The sequence below is a fragment of the Topomyia yanbarensis genome, chromosome 3 (assembly GCF_030247195.1).
Source record: "Topomyia yanbarensis strain Yona2022 chromosome 3, ASM3024719v1, whole genome shotgun sequence".
Lineage (NCBI taxonomy): Eukaryota > Metazoa > Arthropoda > Insecta > Diptera > Culicidae > Topomyia > Topomyia yanbarensis.
The window spans coordinates 391,139,949-391,165,870 of NC_080672.1; the positions used below are offsets into that span (position 1 = coordinate 391,139,949).

The window sequence follows — 25,922 nt, forward strand, 5'->3', positions numbered from 1 at the left end:
GCTTAATTATTTTCTAATATTGTTATACCATTAGGAATACATCCTGCCGGACGTAAAAGACCGCCAACATCTGATCACGCTACACAAGGCGGCTAAGAAGGCCGGTGTCAACATAGCCGAGTACAACGACACCAAGCGAAAGATTGCCGAAATCGAACACGATCTGCGCCGACTGCGGGATCCATTGTACATGCATCTACCGGCGCCGCCACCGAAATCGTTGACCTACAGTGCCACCGAAATTGCTACGTCCAAGAAGATGCTGACGGAGGCCCTGGAGAAAGCCAAAGGAACCGTCAACAAACAGGCGGTGGCAAAGATAAGCTCCCTGCTCGAGAGCACCGGGAATCCTTTCCGGAGTAAGAAATAAGAGTTCCTGAACCGTGGCCGGCCTTCGCTCGTCCGATCGCCCATCGTCGTTGAGATTGCCTACCATTCGTTTGTGTGTTAGTGTTTCGGTTTTTCCCCCGTTTCTCAAAAGTTTTCTATACGTTCCCGTTGAATTGTTAAATTTTAAACCTTTTCTATCCAATCTCTTCCTTAAAGCAAAAGATAATAGTTGATAGTCCATAAACGACGAAACAGAAGCACTAAACACAACGGAAAAGTGATGAATCGTTGTTACATTAAAGCAGGATAGATAAATGCGCAGACAAAACACACAGATTAACATCACAATCATCATTCTAACCATTAAGAGGGTGTAACTTCAATAAGTCTTTATGAAAACAGAAGCATTAAAAGCAACAGCACAAGACATTGTAACGAATAAGCACAACCCACTTGCTGATAGGATAAAGTGAAAACCAAAACTATTGTTTTTTTTTTCTATGTAGGATACTAACAAGAGTACGTAACGAAGCGCATTTTCAGAAAGAAATTTTTAGAAATGATAATCATTAACTAGTTTAGTTAGCTTGTTTATCATAATTGCCTGCTTGAATCGAAAGCAAAAGGGATGTGTTTTCTAAGTGTTTCTCGTTTTGTTTCTCGAATTTGTTGAGGTAGGTTAGGTTTTAAACATGTTGAAAAAATTGCAATTTGTTCGTTTGTAGTGTACCGATATCTGTGGGTCGTTGATTTGAAAGTGCTTCCACACCTCTGATTGTGTTTAAATACCTAGTAATACAGTTTTAATTTCGAAAACGTGGTAAACCGCAAACCACAATACATACTATGAACGGGCGCGCTCAAATTGCTAAGCGTTTGCTCTCGAATAAAGCGTTTGCTGTGTGGCCGTGAAGCTTTTCTACTGTTTATATCGATGGTTTGAGTCTAAACTGTGGATCGAAAGCTTTCGTGATAGCATCAAGCGGAACTGTAGCAAGCTGAGCTTATTCTTTTACGGGTTATGCTAGGGTGGCTGTTTTTTCACAAATTTTATTGCTTGCCCGAATTTTATAGACTATTGGCGAATAAATTCAGGGCTGAGTGGAAGAAAGGGTGATCTACCGAGAAGCTGGTTTCTAGTTATATTGAAAACACAAAAATGAATTGCTCCTGTTTTTTTTTTCAGAAAATGTATTTTGAACAAGCCAACAGTTACTCTCCAAAATCAATCGGTTGATCTGTCATTTCTGTTAGCGTGTGATGTACTGGTTCGGCCATGATACTATACGGTTTTAACTCGAGGGTTTACACTAGAATCCCATACGATATTTTTCAAAAAAAAAAAATGATATTCTCAATAATAAAATGCGCTCGAAATTTAGCATTTTTTTTCCTACAGCGCTAGAACTGCGACTGATGTAGCCAGTAATTAAGGCTGGATACGAGGCTATTTCGGATTCTCATTACACATATTTGATAACATTAATGTTTGACCATAGAATCAGCGCAGAAACCTGGACCGAATCCCCAACTCAGGCCGTCTATAATGACTACGTTCTCCAGGGCATTAGTTACTTAGACAATGACCATCTACGATTACAATGTCTTTATATTATCTTAGTTTAATTTCGTTAACTAAAACGAATTATGAATCTCGTTCTACTGCTATGCTATTCGTAACCTGGTATGGGACTCTAGGACGTTTCTCAACAATCTGTGGTTTCTCTTCGTTCGATTCCCTTTTCCATTTTTATTTTTATTTTACTGGAGTATCCTGCCCCGTTTTGATGGCAAACCTTGCGACCATACACTGAAGTCGCCTTAACACTCCTAGCATCAAGCTCAAGATTACGCGTACCCTCAAGTCTTAGTTTTTCGGAACTGTAAATTGCTATATCTCCACTATTCTCCATCAGACTGAACGTTTTAACAACCATGGATAACCCCGAGTTTGTTGATATGTTTAGATGCCACAAAGCTAAAAAATCGGTTAGTATTACTGAATTACAAATAAATTTTCCTGTTATATGAGCACTGCTCGAAATATGCAATTCAACCCAACGCATTGCATACATACAGGACCCTATGTAATTTGTAATTTATTAATCGAACGAGAGCCTTGTGGGTAAAAAAACATCTTACTGGAAAATTAAATTGTTATATAGTAATATTAACCGATTTTCAAACTTGTGGCATTTAAACACATTTACAAACTTTCTGTGGGTGTTACAGTTTTTAAACTCTGTTTAGAAAATAGTGGAGATGTGGTAACTTAAAGTTAGTGTTCAGACTAATTTTATGGCTTAGGACTGCGCGTAACTTTTTTGGGTTTGGTGCTAGGAGTGTCGAAGTGTGGTTTTGAAAAAAAAGTTTTAACGTAAATGTCTTATCTGTACTTGAACTGTTGGTAGCTTCCTATATACAAGTCATTTGACGTTTGAACAAAAGTAAAAGGTTGCCAAAATAAAAGATATTTCTAGCAAAATTATTTAAGACGTTCTATCTGCGAATGAGACCTCTATTTGTTTACTTTCTCTTTGGACTATTACGCTTAACCATTTAACAGGCGTGTTGATCGGTTCTAAGATTTTCTTAGTTGGTATGCTTGGAGGTATCGAACCGACCTAATCTCCCCGGAGTAGACGAACAATCAGAATGTATAGTGGAGACAATACTCTGCTCATTTCTTTAACCACTGACTATTTTAACTTTAAAGTTCACCGCTTTAATAAAACCCATCCCTTCAAAATCTAAAGAAAGCAAGTTAACATAGTCTGTTAGTTTGCAATAGTATCGTTTGTGTGAAGTGATCTGTTTTCATTTATATGTTTTATAATTAAGTATAGTTAGAAAAACTACTAATACGTATATGTATTTATAGCTTTCGTTACCGTATAATTTCAATATTATGTTCATAGTTTCGTCAATAAATTCGTTTTTTAATGATCTTGTTGTTCGTTTTTTTTTGTATTCGTTGTTATTTAATTCCTAGTTTTTTAGCACGTAAAAAGATGATATAAATTATAGCATTGGAACTAGCGCACTGCTGTAAACCTTAGGCACTATTTTAGTAGGTCACTTTCCCGTCTCGCCTGGTACCGTAGCGTGATTTAGAAAGGATCCCTTCGTAATTTGCAGATTTATGTCTTCAGTTGAACCACTCCGAAAGATATTAACTAACACAGATAACAGACGTTTACTGCCATTTTGTACATAATTGGGTCATTAAAAACAGTATAATATTCATCTTTTGTAATATACATCGAAAGAGCTCCACTTTTTAAATGTGGTTTTTGTCCAACCCATAAAACATCAGACCGATTTTTAATTGATTTTCTAAGAAATTATAAACACGTCCTTGTTTGACACTGTCGGTCTACCTTAACAATGGTTTTAGACACATGGGTTAGCATGTCAGTTAACCCAGCAAAAGGATAGGGGTCAAGGTGGTTAAATGAAATGGGAGTGGAAAAATCGATAGGGGATTGGATTCTTGCAATGCTCAAGAGTCGAAAGAACACAGCCACGTCAGGAGATACGAAAGCAACTATTATATTCAATAGAGGTTGTCTCCAGGGAGGTGTGCTCTGGTCACTAGTGGTGGACAATCTTCTCAATGATCTGACTGAAATGTGTTTCGAGAGGGACTCAACGTGAACCCTGCAAAAACGGTCATTGTACCGTTTTCCAATAGGAAAGGTTGATTCCCCCCAACGAGATCGCGAAGCGATGGAACAACTGCACCGCGTAAACGACACACGGAAGTTCTACGAGAAGCTGAACAGTTTGCGCAAAGGCTACACGTACCGCAAGCCGATATGTGCAGGGACTTAGACGGCAATCTTCTAACGAACGAGTGTGAGGTGATTGAGAGGTGGAAGCAGCGCTATGACGAGCACCTGAACGGTGAAGCAGCAGAGGACGAAGGCGGCATGGCAACGGAGCTAGGAGCACGCGCAGAAAACGATAGGCTGCCGGCTCCTGATCTCCAAGAAGTCAAGAGGAGATCGGTCGGCTGAAAAACAACAAAGGTGCCGGTGTAGATCAACTACCCAGTGAGCTATTAAAATACGGTGGTGAAACACTGGCTAGAGCGCTGCACTGGTAATCGCCAAAATTTGTGAGGAGGAGATTCTTCCGGAGGAGTGGATGGAGGGTGTCGTTTGCCCAATATACAAAGAGTGACAAGTTGGATTGCTGCAACTACCGCGCGATCACACTACTTAGCGCCGCCTACACGGTCTCCTCCCAAATTCTTTGCCGTCGATTGTCACCATTTGCAAGGGAGTTCGTGGGGCACCACCGAGCGGGATTCATGGGTTCCCACGCTACCACGGACAAAATATTCGCGATTTGGCAGGTTATGAAGAAGTGCCGCGAATACAACGTGCCCACACATCATTTGTTCATCGATTTCAAATCGGCATATGACACAATCGATCGAGATCAGCTATGGCAGATAATGCACGAGTACGGTTTTCCGGATAAGCTAACACGATTAATCAAAGCGACGATGGATCGGGTGATGTGCGTTGTTCGAGTATCAGGGACACTCTGGAGTCCCTTTGAATCTCGAAGAGGATTACGGCAAGGTGATGGTCTATCGTGCCTGCTGTTCAACGTTGCCTTAGAAAGTGTAATAAGGAGACACGAGTGGCACGATCTTCAGGAAGTCCGTCCAGCTTCTTGGCTTCGCCGACGACATTGACATAATGACTTTGAGGCGATATCGGAAACGTACATCAGATTGAAAGCTGAAGATAGCAGGATTGGACTTGTCATCAACGTTTCGAAGACAAATTACATGAGAGGAAGAGGTTCTAGAGACTACAATGTGAGCCTCCCATCCCGAGATCGGATTGACGGTGACGAAACCGAGGTGGGCTCACTGGTAACCGCCGACAATGATACCAGCAGAGAAATTCAAAGACGGATCTTGGCGGGAAATCGTGTCTACTTTGGACTCCGGAGGACGCTCCGGTCGAACAAAATTCCCCACCGCACGAAGTTGATTATCTACAAGACGCTGATTAGACCGGCGGTCCTCTACGGCCACGAGACCTGGACTATGCTCGTGAAGGACCAACGCGCCCTTGGAGTTTTCGAACGAAAGGTGTTGCGTACCATCTATGGTGGCGTGCAGATGGAAGACGGAACATGGCGCAGGCGAATGAACCATGAGTTGCATCAGCTGCTGGAAGAACCATCAGGAATCAGAATATATTGGCTCAAATGGCACGTTCCCCGTACATAGTCTGGGATTTGTTCCTTGCCGCGTGTTTTCATCATTTCCTGAGTGGAAGGAAAGGACAAGGAGGTGTGGGGAAGTAGAATTGGAAGGGTGGGAAAAATAACAGCACAAAACAAAAATAAACAACAGGTAAGTTTAACTCACAAGTAGTTCAACTTGCCTGCGAATAAACCTAAAGCTCTTTACCACATTGGATAAGAAACTTTAGTATGTCTCTGTGTTTCAGTCGTCCAAACATGGTTTCGTCTATATAAGGACGGCTGAAGACTCGAAATCGCAATTGCGCTACCGCTGGACAGTTGCATATCAGATGATATGAGGTTCCGTAGTCGGATTCACAAAGATCGGATGAAAAAGACTCAGCGCGCTGAATAGTTGCCATGTGATAATTGAGTTTGCAGTGGCCGGTTAAAGCCCTGGTCAGCATGCCGTTGTGGAGCTTCGAAAAATGTAAGAGATTTTTCGAAACCACTGGGCATGGTTGTTCTAGAAACGCCTTTGTTTGGCGACACGTTTGTAGATTTCTCCAATAATTGCGGTGCTCGGACGAAGCCCAGGACCGTATTTTTTCCCTTATCCAACTTGTTGAAATTGGCAGCGCGGGCTCAAGACCAACGAAGTCAATCGCTGAACCTGCCCTGGCCAATTTGTCAGCCCATTCATTTCCAGTAATACCGCAATGTTTGGGCACCCAAACAAGGTAAATAATGTTGACAATGCTTAGTTCTTCGATTTGGATTCGGCACGCGATCACTAGTTTGGACCGGGATTTGTCTGAGCTAAGGGCCTTGATTGCAGCCTGACTATCGGAGCAGAAGTTTATAACTCTGCCGGACAAACTCAGTTGAAGGGCCGATTGCACCCCGCACATAATCGCAAAGATTTCTGCTTGGAATACAGTACAGTATCTACCTAGTGAGTGAGATTGTTCCCATCTCATTTCACGACAGTAGACACCAGCACCAGCACGTCCCTCCATCAGATAACCGTCAGTGTAACAGACCACTTGCGTTTGTTGTTGTCTTTCCATAAAGCCAGACAACCACTCCTCTCGTGAGGGAATCTTCACATGGAATGTCCTGTAAGGAAAACTACAAGTGAGTGTAATATCGCTGGGAGCAAGAATATCTTCACCCCATATAACCATTTGTGACCACAATCGTGTATGACTGGTAGCAAGATCAACATGATTACTGTTCCAAAGCCCAGTAATCTGCAGTCTGTATGCACATGATAGTGCTTCTTGTTTTAAGTGTATGTGTAATGGTATGATATTTAGAAGTGCCTCAAGAGCAGCAGTCGGAGTCGTGGTGAAAGCACCAGTCAACGCCATGAGCGCCAATCTTGGCAGATGGTTTAGCTTTGACTGGACTGTCACCACCTCTCCCCTCTGCCACCACACAAGGCATCCGTATGACAGTATTGGACGTACAATTCTCGTGTAAATCCAATAGATGTATTTAGGTTTGAGACCCCAGGTCTTTCCAAAAGTTCGTCTGCACTGCCCGAAGGCCATGCACGCTTTCTTGACTCTGAACTCAATGTGAGCAGACTAATTCAGTTTGGAATCCAATATGACTCCAACGTATTTGACCGCGCGTCGCTTCAAGAATAGACTGGAAGGACACATTGTAAAAAGCACCCTCAATATCTAGGAATACACCCAAGCTAGATTGCTTGAGCGAGAAGGCTTTCTCAATGTTGTAAACAACATCGTGAAGCAGAGTTATCGTGGATTTCCCACCCTGATATGCATGTTGCATTTTGTGCCGTGGATATTCAACTAAACTAACGTTTCTGGCAGGGTTGTTAATCGATAATTAATCGTCATCGTCGATAACGTTAACCACCCGTCAACGTCATCGGAAACTCCGTTAACGATAATGTATCGTCGGATTCATCGTCATCGTCGATAATTCATCGGTGGTTATCGCGATACATTTTGCGCTACTTTCCCGTTTATTGGAGTTGAAGTTGATGCGGTTAACTTTCAATTGTTTAGAAATAAATAACTATTGAAGGACATGTTGTTGGCAGTTGAAAATCAATAGTTTTGGACATTTTCTATGCACGAAGGGGGGGGGGGTCCAACGATGTGTCAAAATGGTATTTTTGGTCAACTTTTCGGGAGTGTTTTATATTGAAGGGAAAGTTATTGGCAGTTGACAATCAATAGTTTTGGACATTTTCAATACACGGGGGTTCGACGATGTGTCAGAATGGATTTTGTTAAACTTTTGGGGAAAGTTTACTATAATGAAGAAGCTATTGGTAAGTAAAAATCAATAGTTTTAGGCATTTTCAATGTGCACAGTGTTTCCATAGTGGCAAAAAGGTGAAATTCTTTGCACCACGAAAAAACATTTTTTAGCTATAGTGTCTTTAGCAAAGTTTAGTTATATTTTTTGCATTTAAAAAGTATTATTTGGGTGATTAATCCCTCTAAAGCTGAAAAGCAAGTCTTTGTTTGGTCATTTATGAAAATAAAAAAACTTTATTTGGCAAAGTTGTTGAGAATATTTTAAGTATTAACTTCGCTGAAGAGACTATGAGTCTATTTGTCGATTTTAATATACATTTGTGGAGATTTCTTTAATATACCCATGAAAATTGCTTTTTTTTTTTCAAAATACCTTTCCTGGTAATTTTGTAGAATTTCAAAATGTTCCAAGATTTTGTTCTGCATAAGAAAATACAGAATTTTTGTAATGTAAGTTTATTTGTATCTCTTCCAATATAGAAGTTATCGAACGTTTTAGTGTCCAAAAAGCAATATTTTTGTATGGAAGCCGCAAATTTCCGCATACGAAGCTATCCCAATACGAGACTGTAAAACAAACACCTTCAAAACCGTTTGGTGGGCTCTAGCCTACGTTCAAGTCAAATTCGAGTAAACTCCTTCTTTAGCATATTTTTCTTATATTAGAGATGTAAAATGTACAAAAATAAAAATACTGCACTGTAAGACCTCCTTAAGGGAAATTTTTACTAAATGATCAGAACGGGTTGTGAGGCTTTGTCGAGGGACTAAAGAAGAATATTTTAACCCTGCGGTTTATTAAAAAGAAAGAAAAAATATGTTCGACTTTGTCTCTTCATAACCAGAAAAAATATGTGCCGATTTTGTCAATGTTATCGTTATCAGCCTAAAATTCACCAAGGGGCTGATAAAAACTGGTCTACACTGTATTCAAAAAACGATTAAAACTCTATTATGATGCCGTTTATAAATTACACTACATATTTAAGGGTAAAAGAAGGAAGCATGAAGCATCTTGTTACATAGTGGAGAGAAGAAACGGAGGAGGGGGCTAAAAGTCTTCCAACTAGAAAAGGAAATCAAACATTGGAAATATGTATATTGTCCTTTTTAAAATCTAAAATCTTCTAGTTTAAATTAAAATTATAATCAAATCTGTTTATCACCACACTACTTAAATGTGTAACTTGTGAATGGCCTAATAATAGTGGTTTAGTAGTTTTTTCAATATATGTTTTTGCGTGCTAAAAATTACTAATTACACAATAGCTTAAAATTTGTTTTCTTCGTGGTCAAAACAATTTTGATCACCTTTTTGCCACTTGGAACCACTGTGCACCTGGGACTCTTCTGTGCACCAACTTACTCGAAAAGTTGAAAAAAATCCATTTTGACACATTGTTGGACCCTTCTACGTGTTGAAAATGTCCAAAATTATTGATTTTCAACTACCAAAAACTTTTCCTTCAATATAATACACTTTCCCGGAAAGTTGAAAAAATTTCATTTTGACGCATCGTCGGATCCCACTGTGCATAGAAAATGTCCAAAACTATTGATTTTCAACTGCCAACAACATGTCCTTCAATAACTATTTATTTCTCAACAATTGACAGTTAACCGCATCAACTTCAACTCCAATAAACGGGAAAGTAACGCAAAATGTATCGCGATAACCACCGATGAATTATCGACGATGACGATGAATCCGACGATACAATTATCGACGATGACGATGAAGGCAACGATACTTTATCGTTAACGGAGTTTCCGATGACGATACATTATCGTTAACGAGTAACGCCGATAAATTATCGTGAAAAATGTATCGTATTAACAACCCTGGTTCCTGATGTGATGATCGATTATCCGTTCCAAAATTTTCAGAAAAAAAGAACTTAAGCTGATAGGCCTACAACTCTTGGCTTCTTCATAGCTTGAGCACAGACTAACAGACATAACACTATGAGGGAATTCCCTCAAAAAACATCGATCCGACAATTTTCCCAGAACACTAGCTCCACCTTTTATTCACAGTCCCAAACACTCATTTACTGGTGGGTTATCCCTCAGGTTTGGGAACAATTTTTCACTATTGGTCTATCCCCCATATGCATGTTCATATGTCAGTGGCGCCATAATTTCAAATGTGGCCACAGTCCCAACTACAAATATTTTTAAAATGACCGCTAAAGTGTGCGAAGCTTTGTTTTTGAGTGTTATGTCTGTGGCTTGAGCGCCCCCCTTTGGGAATAAATCTAACAATTATTTCTCGCCATGCTTTCGGGATATACCCGGTAGCAAGACTGGAAAGCAAAATCTTTTTCAAGACATGTTTAAGAATATCAAATCCCTTTTACAGTAGCACGGGAAGTATCCCATCTTTTCCGGGTGATTAGTATGGAGCAAAGCTGTCAACTGCCCTATTGACCGATTCAGTGGAAACCAATGTGCGTGCTAACGCCCACGAGTCCGAATCATTAGAATAAGATCTGTGAACATTGTTCAACATTGTCCAATCGATACAACCTGGAAAGTGTGTGTCGAAGAGACAAATAAGAACATCTTTTTCGTCCGTCACATAAACACCATCTCTGGTTTTTAAGGAGTTCACCTGAAAATCATTCGATTTGGAGAGAATTTTATTTAATCTGCTAGCCTCGTTCAGACTAGAGACATTAGTGCATAGGCTTTGCCAGCCAGCCCGTTCCGCAGATCTAAGACATTTCTTATATGCACTACGAGCTGACCTGAAAGCCCTGGAGTCATCACGCTGACGCCGGTTCCAAGCTCTTCTCATAACTTTCTTCATTCTTTCAAGCTCAGTCCTCCACCAAGGGGTTCCCCTAGTCGATTTAATAGTACGAAGTGGACAAGCTTCTTCGTAGGATGCTAATATGAATGAGTTTGTCGTATCCACGACGTCATCTAAGTCGTCTAGTTGACTAATTGTTGGAAAATATCCATGAAATTTAGTCGACAAGTTTTCCAAAAAGAGGTCCCAGTTTGTAGATTTAGGATTACGATATGTCACCACATTGAAGGTGACATCAAAATGATCGAAAAATATATATTTATGATCGGATAGAGACGGTTCAGTTTCATTTGGAACCTGCCAATTTCCCAGTTCATGCAAAATTCTATCAGAGCAAAGTGTTATGTCTAACACCTCCTCCCTCCAAGACCTCGCAAAAGTTGGTCGGTTTTCCACATTCAGAATATGGAGATTTGTACTGCTTATGTACTCCATCAGTTCAGAGCCTCTCAGATTGATGTCTGAGCTGCCCCAAATGATGTGATGAGCATTCGCATCACTGCCGATAATGAGCGGAAGCCCATTTCTGCTACAATATGATACAACGCTTTTAAAATCATCAGAAGGAGATGATTCGTTATGCGGTAGGTATGCTGAACAATATATATATTTTTTGTCTACGTTTCCGACAGTCAGTGTAACTGTGACAACACAGATATCGTGAGTTGTGAGCTCCGATACGTGACACGCGTCAATAGCCTTATTTGCAAGAATGCAAGCACGAGGCATTTCACGTGGGTTAGTCATGCCTGTCTTGTTGTAAGCAATGAAGGCAGTGTTAAGTAACTTTCCAAAATAGAAGTTTCCCTTATGGAAATACGATTATTGAACCAATGCTATGGAAGCTTTATCTTCCTGCATGAGTCGAGATAAATTCATAGTTGCTGTACGTTTATGTTGGAGATTGATTTGTGCTATTCTAACCATTGGGTAGGTTTAAATTTAAAAAATCGATGGCTTGTACCGGACCCTCGCCTGGGGTTCTGGAATGATTTAGGCCCAGAATCTGGAACAGACCACGGATCCACTTACCAAGTCCGGACCTGAATCAGGCCTAGATTCTCGGTTCGGATACGAGGACCCAACCCTAGTACTCCAGCACTATTACGAGTCGATTTTTCGTCCGACTGCATTTTAAAGCTGATCTGCATATACAAAATGTGCCGCGAAGTGAAAAACGAGAACCCATTGTTTCTTCACACCGTTTTGCATGATGCGCAACACAACCCAAGTAACCAATAAGCATTATAACGTAGCCTAATATTTGCTTTAGATCCACATATAAAGCTGTCTTAAAGAGCCGTGAAGCCCTAAATACTGATATAATGCTGATATTATGCCAGAAAGGGCGAAATATACCCAAGTAACCATAAGCATTAAGCCATTGCACTATATTGGCTATATATTTGAACTAATGTTGCATTGAAACTCCATTACAGCATTAACAATTCAATGAAGCATTATATTAGCATCAATAATGCATAACTGCACAGCCGACATATAGCATTATCGCTTGCTCTATATGCGTATATAAAGCTGATATAACGCGTACATGCTTCAAGGATCTTTAAAGCATGTAAGCTTTACAAGTGCATTTAGTGCCATTATAAAGCAAATAAAAAGCCGATATAATGCTATTGTTATGCTGTGGGTTTATTAGTTATGCAACTCTTCTTGAAGATTATATTCGGCATATTTCATTTCAATCGAACATGTGCAATATAGTCTAGGGAGCAAACACAGCGCACTTACCGTGAAGGACGAGGCAAGCTACCTCAGTTTGAGACTGACTAAAGGTAATTTTCCTAAAACATTCATATTATGTGTGAATGAAAACCCATTAAGGATATTCATTACAATGCATTAGAAGAGAGACAATTACGGTTTTAAACAGAACAACTTATTTTAAAATTTTTCCTTTTTGCTCATCATACCGAAAGAAAACATAATAAATGGTTTCAAAACCATGGCGGACAATGACAGCCAACTAAAACTTTTTAATAGCATTAGTATTGCCAATATAAGGCTTTCAAAGTTGACATTTGTGCGCTGGTGCTATATAATAGCATTAGTACTGCAGAAACGAGCTGTCATTCTCTGCACAGTAATAGCACTATATTTCGCCTTTTCTGGCATAATATCAGCATTATATCAGTATTTAGGGCTTCACGGCTCTTTAAGACAGCTTTATATGTGGATCTAAAGCAAATATTAGGCTACGTTATAATGCTTATTGGTTACTTGGGTAGTGCTATTACTGTGCAGAGATTGACAGCTCGTTTCTGCAGTACTAATGCTATTATATAGCACCAGCGCACAAATGTCAATATTGAAAGCCTTATATTGGCAATACTAATGCTATTAAAAAGTTTTAGTTGGCTGTCATTGTCCGCCATGGTTTTGAAACCATTTCTTATGTTTTCTTTCGGTATGATGAGCAAAAAGGAAAAATTTTAAAATAAGTTGTTCTGTTTAAAACCGTAATTGTCTCTCTTCTAATGCATTGTAATGAATATCCTTAATGGGTTTTCATTCACACATAATATGAATGTTTTAGGAAAATTACCTTTAGTCAGTCTCAAACTGAGGTAGCTTGCCTCGTCCTTCACGGTAAGTGCGCTGTGTTTGCTCCCTAGACTATATTGCACATGTTCGATTGAAATGAAATATGCCGAACATAATCTTCAAGAAGAGTTGCATAACAAATAAACCCACGGCGTTACAATAGCATTATATCGGCTTTTTATTTGCTTTATAATGGCACTAAATGCACTTGTAAAGCTTACATGCTTTAACGATCCTTGAAGCATGTACGCGTTATATCAGCTTTATATACGCATTTAGAGCAAGCGATAATGCTATATGTCGGCTGTGCAGTTATGCATTATTGATGCTAATATAGACCTTCATTGCATTGTTAATGCTGTAATGGAGTTTCAATGCAACATTAGTGCAAATGTATAGCCATTATAGTGCAATGGCTTAATGCTTATGGTTACTTGGGTTGGGAATGACATGCTGCGCACTTTTAGAAGATCCAATGTGTTAATATGTATTGTACAAGTATGAAACTTGAACGATTTCATATTCCACATGAGTGCGACACAAAGAAGATTTAAATTTGTTGATATTGTCGATTAGTATTTTTTTACTTGTATAATGCTATTAGATTATTTTTTCTCATGCCGTGAAGGTATTATCACAGACTAACATTCGAAAACAGTGCTTCACCCGCTTTAAAGGTCTTTTTAAATATATGTGTAGTTGGGACTGTGGCCACATTTGCAATTATGGTGCCACTGACATATGAACCACTAGACCACTTGTGGAAAATTGTTCCCAAACTTGAGGGGTAACCCACCAGCAAATGAGTGTTTGGGACCGTGAATAAAAAGTGGAGCTAGTGTTCTGGGAAAATTATCGGATCGATGTTTTTTGAGGGAATTCCCTCATAGTGTTATGTCTGTTAGTCTGTGGTATTATGGCCTAGTTTTGGGTGTATCGAAATAAACGCAAACAAAATGTGCAGTGATGCCAGCTTCATCGAATTAACTAGAATCTGAGCAAGATACCATCTTAGTCCGTACCCGAGAAACATCATCAGAACGATATTAAAATCAGATATCAATATGTGGTATTTGTTAAAATCTACTTTTCAGATTTGTTTGTGCGGTTAAATACTCCCTAATCCATTACACTGCCGTTTTTTCTTTGTAATATTGTCCTAAATTTGAATGACCCCTTTGTAAAATGAATCTGTACAAATTTAACGAAACTTCTAGAATCTATTAGTAACTAGGTCAGTAAATAAGATAATAAACAAATTGCCACGGAGAAGCGCTGATGAAAACCAGTTAACGAATGATATTTGAAGCAACTAAGAGTTGAGATAACTACTTATAATGGAAAAAAACACTAGCACTAACGAAAAACAAACTACTCATAACCATATTAAATTATATTATTACCCTATTGGCATGCAATGATCAGCAAAATGCTATACTTTTAACCATCTATTCTAGAAAAAAACAAACACTCATTACAGGCATGAGCAATCGTTATTCCTCCAGTCAGTTTTAATTTATAAAAATAAAACTATTAACAATATCGAAACCCTTGTTGTTCCCTTTTGTCCTTTCAATACTATTCGAGCTTCAGCATAAGCATTTGTACTCTTATCAAAATCCGATACATCTGTTAAACCTAAAAACAACTAGCAAGCATTCATCTAATTCAAACTTCGATGGCTGGATGAGAAGATATAAAACTAAATTTATACGCACTGAAAAATGAGCAGGGTGAAACCCCGCTCATGTGAAATCACTAACCAACATGTGCTTTTTTGACATTCCTTAGACATAATTATAAGCTATCCTAACGAGAGTGAAATGAAAAGAAACCTTAATCCTTTATCCAACTGAATTGTTATGCCTCATACTGCGTCGGCTTTATTGATTCAAAAAGTGCAGGCTTGAACACCCCTAGGCTTAAGCTCAAGTTCAACTTCTAACGCAAAACCCATTCGGTTGCGTTGAATTGTTTTTTGTAACCACTGACAAGTGCCAAGTACATGAAAATAAAAACGAAACCAAACGAAAATGCGTAGGAAAAACACACATCAGAACACTAAATGAAATGAAAAACCTCTCGTTTAAAAAAAAACTTTCCTAACAACCAACGTGAATTATTTCGTTCCGAGTCTCTAAATAATCTATAACTAAAAACTAATGAACCAAACCAAACGATGGCACAAAATAATGATAAAAAATAGGAAAGTGCAGCAAACCTGTTGACTAAATGTTCCGAAAGTAAGTTTTAATGCAAGCTTAGTACAGAAAAAACTATAGTATTGAACCCAACAGTGAAACACTGTCCGTCAAAAGATGAAACCACGGAAACGAAGATTAGCCTATATAGTTAAAACTTCTTAGCAAACTATAAACCAGACGATATTTCCTATCTATAGTCTCTATAAAGCGAACGAGATGCCGCATACAAATTGTGGCATTGAAAGAATGTGCTGTAACCGGAATTGTTCCACCCCGGAGTGATCGAATCATCTCCGAGTTTAGACATATGTTGTATGTGAATATATTTTCGGGTTGCAAATTTATAGGTAAATCCCTTGAATGTTACATTGTTCAGCGATAGGATTTCTGCAGTCAAGGTTATGTTTAAGTTGAAAATTGGCTGACAATTTGTTGAAATTCGTGGTGCAAATTTGGTAAACAGAATAAAACGTTTCTAAGTTTAAGCTCTAGTTTACACAGTACAGTAAGTGCGACTTATGTAATTTTAGTATTATGCCGCTAGGACTGTTTTGAATGAGAGGAAAACAAAACCTTTACATCTACTATTTAAAGCGAAAAAAAAACTATTGTGTTGTAAGACAAGCAAACCAGGTGAACGATAAAATATTGAAATATAAACCAAATTTAATTAAAATTTATTATGTGAGCAAATTATTGAAATTAATGTATTCCTTTGAGTATGTTGACGGATTTCAGATGGCACCTTCAGACTCTTTATACTAAGACTAACGGAGAGCCTAGCAACCTAGAACTGGCACTACGGAAGATATCGTAAAACGGGGTATCTTTGATCACCAGGGCTAGTTTGATCAAATGAGGCTTTTTTCAGAAACGTACGATGATTCCCTATGATAAAATAATCGAAATAAAAAGCAAACCATATTCTAAACACCTTCAGCATCCATCGGCAATGATTATTTTGTCACTTAATGTACCTTTTATAACAAATTCAATTTGAAAATGATGCAACTTTCAAGCATCGATTCAATGCTAGGGGCAGATCACTTGTGATGCATTTTTAAAAATCAGCTAAATTAAATGCATTTCTTTCCATCAAAATAGAAATTCGTAATGTATTTTGCGTTGCGTGCAATGTATTTTGCGTTGCGTGTAAGACGTCAAAACCCTACAAAAAATTAGCCCTACATTCAACAAAACGTCGAACAAAGTTAATCAGCGTAGGACGTTTGTTAAACAAAATTTTCTGCGAGTGAGTGCAAAGTTGATACAAAAATGGAAATTGAATGCATTTTTTCTAATTTGATGCAAATTTGTTATACATTTCTAGAGTGATCTGCCCCTAGATTCAATGTGTTCAAACAATTGCTTGTACATTAATGAAATCAATTAATTTCAACTGTACTGATCACTTTTTTAGAAATCGTAATTATTTTTGTCCAAAAATTCATTTTAAAAGTCCGAGATTTATGTTGGTAACTATTTAATTTCGATTATTTTCCTGAAACAATTCGATAAAAGTTGGCTGTATTCTTCTAGTCAATTTTGTTTTCTGACGATACGACACAATATCTGGCCATGAAAATGCCTACGGATATGCAATTTACACAACATTTCGAGCGTTATCTCTCATTTCGATAATCATATTTTGCTAATCAATGTTACCCCGAAAACAACAAATGAAAATTTACAACAAAGTAATTTTATTTTTATAGTAAAACGAAATAAAATGCCCAACAATTTAAATATTTTCAATATATCTACTTGAATTGAAGATAGTTATCCGAAAAACTTTTGAAAAAGTGATCAATGTTTCCCCATTTCACGGTACCATAAGTTTTGCATGTGGGCTCCCCCCTTTATAGACTTTTCTATGGTTCAGGTACGTACGCATTACCGTTAGTCTAATGTTATGCATACAGGAATGTTATACTACAATACAGGAACAACAAACTTACACATTTCTACAGTACAGTTTGATGACTTTTGCGATAGAAAAGGCGGGGAGGGCGGGTGGTATTGCTTAGAAAAACTCTAGTAAGAGAACTGCGGAGAGAAAAACAGCATTTTTGGCAACGTATGACCCGGCATTGTATGGCAACACGCCCAATGTTATAAGGATAGGGAATGTTCGATTGGATCCCTTTTTTGACAGCTAAACGCGAATCCAATCGATTCAAAATGGAGTCTCCGCAGTTCTCTTTCTAGAGTTTTTCTAGTATTGCTTATGATGTTTTTTTCGTGCATTTTTTTTTTCTTAAAGACAGTAAAATTTAATATATCGTTACTTATGTTTTTTTCGCTGCCCGAACAGAAATTAATATCGAAATTGATCGTAGAAACGTTGAATTTACAACAGTTTTATTTGTTAACAACAACTTTTCTTGTAACATCAATGTACTTATGATGCAGTCCTTCATGCCTCCAAAATCTACAACGGAAAAACAATTCAAATCGATGTTTTTAATTTCAGAATGTATGGGAAAAGATCAATTTTTTTATTGTTACGTAGGGTTGCCACCACTCCGGGTTTGACCCGGAGACTCCGGTTTTCGGGAGCGATCTCCGGACCTCCGGGTTTTACATCAATTTATCCGGGTTTGGTGGAAGAAGAATATTTTCATTTTTTTGGAATTAATTGATTCTTTACAAAATATTTAAAAAGTCTAAGTTAACTATTACTCTGGTTCAGATTTATTTTACCCGACTTACCTCGTTTCAAGGTGGCAAAGATGAGTTCATCAAATATTGCTGATTTCTTTCACAAACCAATGAATATGAAAAACATCAAATTTACTACAAACTAAGTAAAGTAATATTTCGCTATATGCTACAATTTAAATGTAGCATCCCACTAAGTCAATCAAAATGATGTAAAAAAGTCATTTTGCTGCAATTTTATCAAATCACTTCAGTGTTACTGTTACTGTCACCAGTTGCACCAAGGTATGGCAGATTTGTTCTAATCCAACTTACTAGGTCAATATCAAACGAGTTTTTCCCTTGCTGTTGCTACTCCTGCAGCGACCCTTAACTGTTGGCTAGGGGGTGAGTTTTGCCTCTTTGTGCCCCCGACCTCTGGTGATGAATAGCCGACACCACATAGTGCTTCCCATGTAATGCCGCAGTCTTCTTTGCTCTCCTTTTCCTGTTAGTTATGGAGGAGAGCAATGCTCGTTCGACTTATCCTCCACAGCGAGAGTAGCTGGAGCATTTATATTCTTGGTATTTAGTAGGGGAAGTGAAATACTACACCAGATTAAACCGACAAAACCGTTCTCAAATGTGAAAAATTTACAGCTTTACTGTAACGTAATAATAAAAAGCGATTAAAGTGCTCTAAACTGCCGAGCAATCGTTTTGATGCCAATTTCCGTCTAGTTCCACTCAAAATCCACCACCCTCCGGTTCCCCCCAGTTCAGTGAAAATCTCCGGGTCACAGACTCTCCAGAGGGGACAACCCTATTGTTACGTCCCTTAACGACCCCCTTTTTTCCATGTAAAAATCGGGTTTACAATGAAATTGGATGTAGAAACAACAAATGTGATTATATTTCCTTTGCAAATTTTCCAGAATAACATTGTTTTCGTTGTAATGTAACAATAAAAAATGCTGTAATATTGTTGGGCTTTCCTATTCGGGTGGACAGTAAAATTTACTGTTACTTGAAGTTTTATTGCAAATCTACTGCAAGACCTCTGCGTTGAACATTATTGAATCTGTAATAACCATAATTCTATAGTTTTATTATTATTTGTCGATAAACGCTATTGTTATTTTTTATCCGGTAGGACGTGATTTCAAAACGATTTTTTGACAAGTTTTGAACTTTGAGCGAAAGCCTTTAAACTTCTAAATGAATAAAAAGAAATAAACGTGTAAGTTTGACACCCGTCAATCTTGACAGCTCATTCCACTCACACCAAAACATCGGAAAGGCCTTTCTCTCTCCCGTTCGAAAAAACGCCATAAAAATCATCCAACTACCAGCCGTCACTGACTGCACTGGCAAGCACCTTCATCAGAATGCGAAGTGCGAGCGGTCGGGTAAGTTTGTTTTTCGTTTGTGCTCCTGCTGTGTGTCGAACGCGGAGAATCCGTACGTACGGGAGTGTGTGTTCCCGACAGTGGTGTGGCAGAGTAAACCATCATTGCCGTTGAACCAAAACTGGTTTTCATTCTGTTCCGTCGCGGGTTAGGATTGGTGGATATCTCGTTAATTTTTGAACCCCAACCGGTTCGTATTGTTTTAGTGTTCCTGATCGTGGTTGTTTCTCCACGGGGAATCAGCTTTCCGTGCCAAAATCAGGATTATCAGGTGATGGTGTGAATCGGAAAATCAGTGCTTAAAGATTTTATCCCCTCCCCCGGTCACGTATTTGCTGCTGAGAAAGAAAAGTGTTGCTTGAGTGTGCGTGTGGGCGCGCTCGTCCGTACACACAATCGGTCTTTTTTCCGTTCTCTTGGTCCTCGGTGGGTGTGTTGGTGTATTTATTCGTCGAGAGATTTTCTGATTAATCAAAAAGGGAAATTTCGCTGTACCGTGCGACGGGTTGGAAAAGTTAATTTTTCGGTGTGTTTATAAAGTTGAAATGAAGGTGTTTTGTGTTTTCTAGGAGGAGTAGAATGCGCTTATATCAAACAGATAAGAATTCAATGAAGGTGCTCTTTTACTACGAGAAGAATCATTTTCATAGTTTGAATCATTTTCGCTATTCTTTCTATTTTTCGTGGCACACGGAAAAATAAGAAGTCGACAAGTTGGAAAATGTTTTTACATTTTGGAGCCGTTTCGTGTTCTAATCTAGTGGTGTTATAGTTGAGTGAAATTCATAACCCCCGAAGTACTGTTGGTGACAGTACGTACGTTTAGGAATTGTGCAGGAGTTGGACCAAGAAACCGGAATCGCGATTGATTCCGGGAGTGCTTTGGAATAAGAAGACAATACAAGTGTAAAGTTGCGAATCAAATCAGGCCTCTGCCTGGCTCTCTGTTGGTGAATAAATACTTCTCGCGTTGTGTGTTCTGCTGAAGGAAGAAAATAATATAAAAACACGCAAAACTCACACAGTTTTAATCGCCCGTGGTTGAATTATCCAACGACGACAACGACAGAAACTTCATACCGTCATCGACATCATCACTATCATCGTCATCCAAGTTAGCGCTATCATCGAGGGACGACGGCGACGACGACTACTACGATTACGTCAAAATGGCGCATCAAATGATGCCCCAGTCAGTGAACTGCTCACTTGACGATATCGATCTGAATGCATTAAAGGTAGGTATCGGAACCCGGTCCATTCCGGAGCTTGTAAGGTAACAAAAGGAACTATAATTGAACGTCATTCATCTAGCATATTGACATTCCAATATTGACAATGATTGTTTGATCGCAAATTGGTTGCTCCCCTACAAGCGATCGGTTCTATAATACGATCGACTGTCCAGTCAGAATAACGAGCAACTCCAACAGTCAGGATTCTCGAACACAATCAGAATTAAGGTGTGGTTTTTTCGCTCATATAACACACCATCGTCTGTCAGCGGATTCGACCACCGATTCGGTTTCTTCGTATTGTTAATGCCCACCAAAGAACGGATATCGCCGCTTCCGGCTTGCGGACGTCCCTATCGCAGTCAAAGGTTCCGACGTTGGTTACATCGGGTAGCAGACGACTGGCACATGATTGACCTTGAACCTGGTGCCACCGAGACCACATACCGTTCGTGGACCGTCCAAGCTCGTCGTCGGTTGCCTGTGTTCACTGCTGCCTAGCCGCTGCTTGTTGGCGATGTCTCTCGCAGGCAGTGTGGTGTTTTGGGGCAACAGCAGTTCGAGTTGGAGGTTCAGTGGCCGCCGGCCGGTATGTCATGGTTCGATGGTTATTTAATTTTTTATTGTTTTGTGGGTTCGTGGCCTGTGGCTTCTGTGTGATTTTCTGCCGTGATTGTTTGTGTGTATTTGTCGGACGAATTCAAATCAGAAACAATAAATAAAGTTTGTTTGACTGACGTCCGAGCCGAACGACGATGAGCTTGGAGTTATCTGAAGCGGAACCGTCAATCTTACTCTGAACTTTGAGCGATAGAAGAGAAATATGATGCTTGGTTTGAAGCGGAATTTTTGTTTTGTTGGGATCCCTCGGATTTCTGGATTCTTTGTAGCTAGTAGCAAAATCTGTGTTATTATAAATTATGTATATTCTCAAAAGTATATTCGTTGTTTTTCACGTGAGTCATTTTTTTCGTTTTTTTAAGGAACGTGTTTAATGGAAAATAGACAGAAAGGATGACCGGTAACAATTCATGTTTTATTGGATATACTGAGAAAAAAATATGTCCTCAAGCTGGAATCGTACCTCAAAAATGTCTGAACATGAGTATATAATTCCATCATTCTTCACCCTTTACAAAGTCACTGCGCTTAGACAACGCTTTGTATGTATGAGAGTCTGATAGCTACAAGGCAAAAAAGTTAAGATTATTTTCGAAACATCATTGGCTCCAACGAGAAAAGAGGGCCAGAATCCAACGTAAAAACTTCCTGGCCACATTTAGTCCCATCGCGGAAGACCTAAGAAAACATTGTTTTTTAAGCCAATATATGCTGATTCCTAGTTCCTGGGTTTGAGCCCTCAAGATTTGCCGAAAACTAACTTTCTACATTATGAAAACGATGTGAACTAACCAATCTAGTTTTGATTCAAGAATTGTACCACTCCACTTAACTTGATCTGGCACAACGATTTTAAAGTCAAAGAACTAAAAAGAACGAGCTCCGGTTATAATCCTTCGTAGCGTGAAATTTCCTTTGATGTTTTATTTGGTTTAACTGATAATCCAACATGAAGACATCGTTGTTCAACAACACATAAGGCTTGTTGCATCAAATAAAAAAAATATGTTAATGTAAATACTGATGATCATTTTATCATAACCATCGGCGAAATCATATATCATTAAGTTTCCTCAAGAAGCCATCGACCACAGCATTCCATAAAAGTGGTGACAGCACACCACCTTGGTGATATCCACAGACACTCAACTTCCTAATCGCAACTTGTTTTAGCGATGAGCACAGATTTTGGTTACTAAGCATTGCGTCTATCCAGTTCGTGATAAATAAAGGTGACTTCATGCCCTCGTGCTGCTTCCTAAAAGGATTCGAAATATACATTGTCAAAAGCACCTTCAATGTCAAGTAAGACTCCTAAACTTGATTGTTTTTGGGAAAATGTTTTTTCAACGCTTTAGATAACATTGTGTAACGGGAACGTAGTACACTCGACCCGCTGTTGCATGAAAAGAGTACTCGCCCAGGTTAGCACCCCGTGTGCTTTGCTCTTTTACATCTCCCATGGCCAGACACATTGCAGTTGCCGAGCTACTAATTTAAAACTAAATATGACAAGCATTAGAGCGGCCAGGCCAACTGTGCAGCGTACAAAATAAAGATGATTCAAAACTATACGCAATCAAATTATTCATTCAATGAATAATTGAATCAACGGATTATTTTGAACCTTGAATAAGGAAGAAACGTGGACAACCGTACACGACCGTTTCAATTTGATGGGGGTTTGATAAATCGTTGGGAGTGACTTTGCTAAGAGGGTTAATGTCACTGCTTTGGTTCCTGGGATGGGACAGAGGTATTAAGCCCTGTCATGGCTAATGAGCCAGGTTATAGCGCCTTTACTCGCTCTCTGAAATAATGATAGAAAAAATTTACTAAACATAAAGACAAAAACGCCTAAACAACTTAAAGCACGAAAAATATTTTCACTCATTTAATCATCTAATGAAAGGTGATTCTAATTTCAGTCCTGCGAGTTTTGATTTAATCATTATTTTGTTGGCAATACTAATAGTAGGTATGACTTTTGAGTGAAATACTACAGAAGCACGTAATCAAGTTCACGTCAAATTTTGGGAAGGATTAGATATCAATAAATATATAGTAATATTTGCATTATAAAATAATCAGAACGAGCTCACCGATAATAAATCTGGAGACTAGGAAAATCCTACTTCAAAGAGACATCCTCCTTGTTTCGATTCCTAAGGCAGTTTTGGTTATGTCACCCCTTTCATTTTGTCGGCAACTGCTGAGATGCTTTGGAAGGAACCATGTCCGGTGACGAAACACCAGAGCCGGCATATCTGTTGGAGCCGACAAATGCCAGCATAGTATTTAATAGTACCATTACCATTGCTCCTGCTGTCGCGTCGGCGTCGATTGTGACTGGATGCTCCGTGCCAATGAAGACTTTGAAGACGATATGGTAGCTCTTCGGCGAAACGACACTCAGTCTTGCACACTGCAATCGCATCGGGTCTAAGGGCGGCCCTGGGTCAGTCACCCCTCCTCCTCTGTTGCCAACAAGGTGGCAGCAGAACCAGCCACTATCACTGATAAGTCATCGAAGGTTCTCGAGGATTCACACACCGGCGACTTGACCACCGTGCTCCGGTGCTTATTCCATGTACCACTTTTAAAACCATGCTGCATTTATTCGACGGAGAATTTTTTGCTTGTGAAAAAACGCGACAGTTGAAAACTCACGTCCATCTCTCACCAGAGCCTACTCGGATCTCTTAGAGCCATTTTATATCACTAGTCTATAAACTCGAGCAGAACAAAACTTCAGAATACCAAATTCAGGAACCTTTTCAACCTTCCAATAACAAAATTCAGTACTTGGAGATATTCAATAAGGTATTGATTTGATATTTGTTATAAACACTTGAATACATAAATAATACTAAGCTCAAGCCCTTCGCGATCAGCAACGCACACCGGTACCTGCGATCGCGCAAACTTGATAACACCACGGTAATAAAATGAACGTTTTAACACAATCATTACCCTCCGTCCTTAGATACATTCAGTTAGACCAATAAAAAATAAAGCTCATATCCACGAAACAATACATGGCGACATGACCAGGAACTCTAGTGATATGGAAGAATTCACTTTCTTATAGCATCTGAGCCGAACACCAAAAAGATTAGATTCACGGTCCGCGAGCGATGATCATTCAAGAACACACGCGAATATGCGAAAGGCTAAAAGAATTTATACACGCGAAGTTGCATACATGTTGGCACACGCGACATACAAACGCACACGCGATCGAACACGCTAACGTACAAATGCTCGAGCCTTTCGCGATCGCGAAATCTCTACGCCCGCACCAAAAGACGCTTTGACTGTAAAATCGGTTGACGCTAGGTGTTTGAAGTCAACGGAAGGAACGAAAGGTTGGTGGATTGTTTACGGTGCATAATATTAGAGTTGCATTACCAGTCCAAATGCTGTTACGATATTTCTTTTGCACAAGCGAGTAAAAACATGCATCTATGATCTGCTGCTGTTAAAAGTTTTTAAACATTCTTCTTGTCATTTGCAATCGGTTTCTCCATTTGGTATTAGTAGCATCAATCGATAAAAGATAGGTGACGGCATTTTTTTCTGTGCTATCACCTGATTCGTCTTTCAATTTCTTATATCTCTCGTAATTACCGTCTTTTTAGGACCATGCATAGATGAACTGGTCAGAAAAACATCTATTCTAAAGAGCTGACACAGTCGCGACAGATATTACGAAAGCGCCCAAATAAGTTTAGCATTGTGATATCATATCTGAAACAAGCAGGTGATACTTACTGACGACAAGTATTGTATAAAGGACTACCGTGTCTCCATTTCCGTCTACAAAGTAGAGATCGACGGCGTAATCACCGACTAGTTTTAAATGCCATTTAAACGTGGCATCTGGCAAAATATTCGGCGTTTTTGTAGGAGACGAACCACTGCGACCAGTATTTAGATCTATTGTGGTAATATACGGTTACACTAAATATAACAGCTCGAAGAAGCGCTCATACAATGCTGAAGAAAACCGTCGCTGATCTTAGTAATACTAGATCAAACGAGGAGTTTTCAGCGCTTCCAGAACCACCAAAAATCTCAAGTAGTTCAACATTTCAACCAGAGATTCAACTTGGCGCAGGGCTGGGTGGGCTTTGATTGGGCACCGGCCACTTCTCTCGACACTGAGGAGACTTCAATTCTTACGGTATGACGTTCAGTTGTCTTCTCGATTTTTTTTTTATTTCGGTTTTCTTACGCGATTTTTTTTTGCGTTGTGCTAGGTAATAGGTAACTGCGTTGTGCCATCATGTCTTCTCGAAGATAATCAATTTTGGTCACTCCCAAAGATCGTGGAGTGAGCTAAATTGACTATCTACGAGAAAACAGGGGGCGGGAATGGCGATGTTGATAAATAAATTGTCTTGTACGCAGCTCACCGGGGTTGATTTCCCAACCTCGCATGTATAGCTAGTCTGTCCCATTTAAATTTCTATGAAATTTAGAAAAGGAGTGATAAAATCTGCAATGATCTGCAATATTTTTTGAAATTCCCGTGTCGCTGGATTTAAAAATGTGCGTTATTTATTTTTGTATACACCATTTATTGTGTG

At 39.1% G+C, this 25,922-nt stretch overlaps 2 protein-coding genes across 20 annotated transcripts in view; both read left to right on the forward strand.

Annotated features, from left to right (window-relative positions):
• Window positions 1-16,105, forward strand: part of LOC131692824 (calcium uniporter protein, mitochondrial) — a 447,576-nt gene extending 431,471 nt beyond the window's left edge. The window contains exon 7 of the mRNA XM_058980113.1: window positions 35-16,105. Within this exon, the coding sequence (XP_058836096.1) occupies window positions 35-370 (336 nt within the window). The 3' untranslated portion in view covers window positions 371-16,105. The remainder of the gene's footprint in view (window positions 1-34) is intronic.
• A 3,329-nt stretch (window positions 16,106-19,434) lies between these two features.
• Window positions 19,435-25,922, forward strand: part of LOC131692242 (serine/threonine-protein kinase mig-15) — a 250,343-nt gene continuing 243,855 nt past the window's right edge. For 15 of the 19 annotated variants that reach the window (XM_058979178.1, XM_058979179.1, XM_058979180.1 and 12 more), the window contains exon 1: window positions 19,463-20,712. In XM_058979178.1, the coding sequence (XP_058835161.1) occupies window positions 20,644-20,712 (69 nt within the window). In that variant the 5' untranslated portion in view covers window positions 19,463-20,643. Of the gene's footprint in view, window positions 20,713-25,922 lie in introns of all 19 variants that reach the window. The other 4 variants (XM_058979177.1, XM_058979173.1, XM_058979174.1 and 1 more) reach the window with 4 other exon arrangements.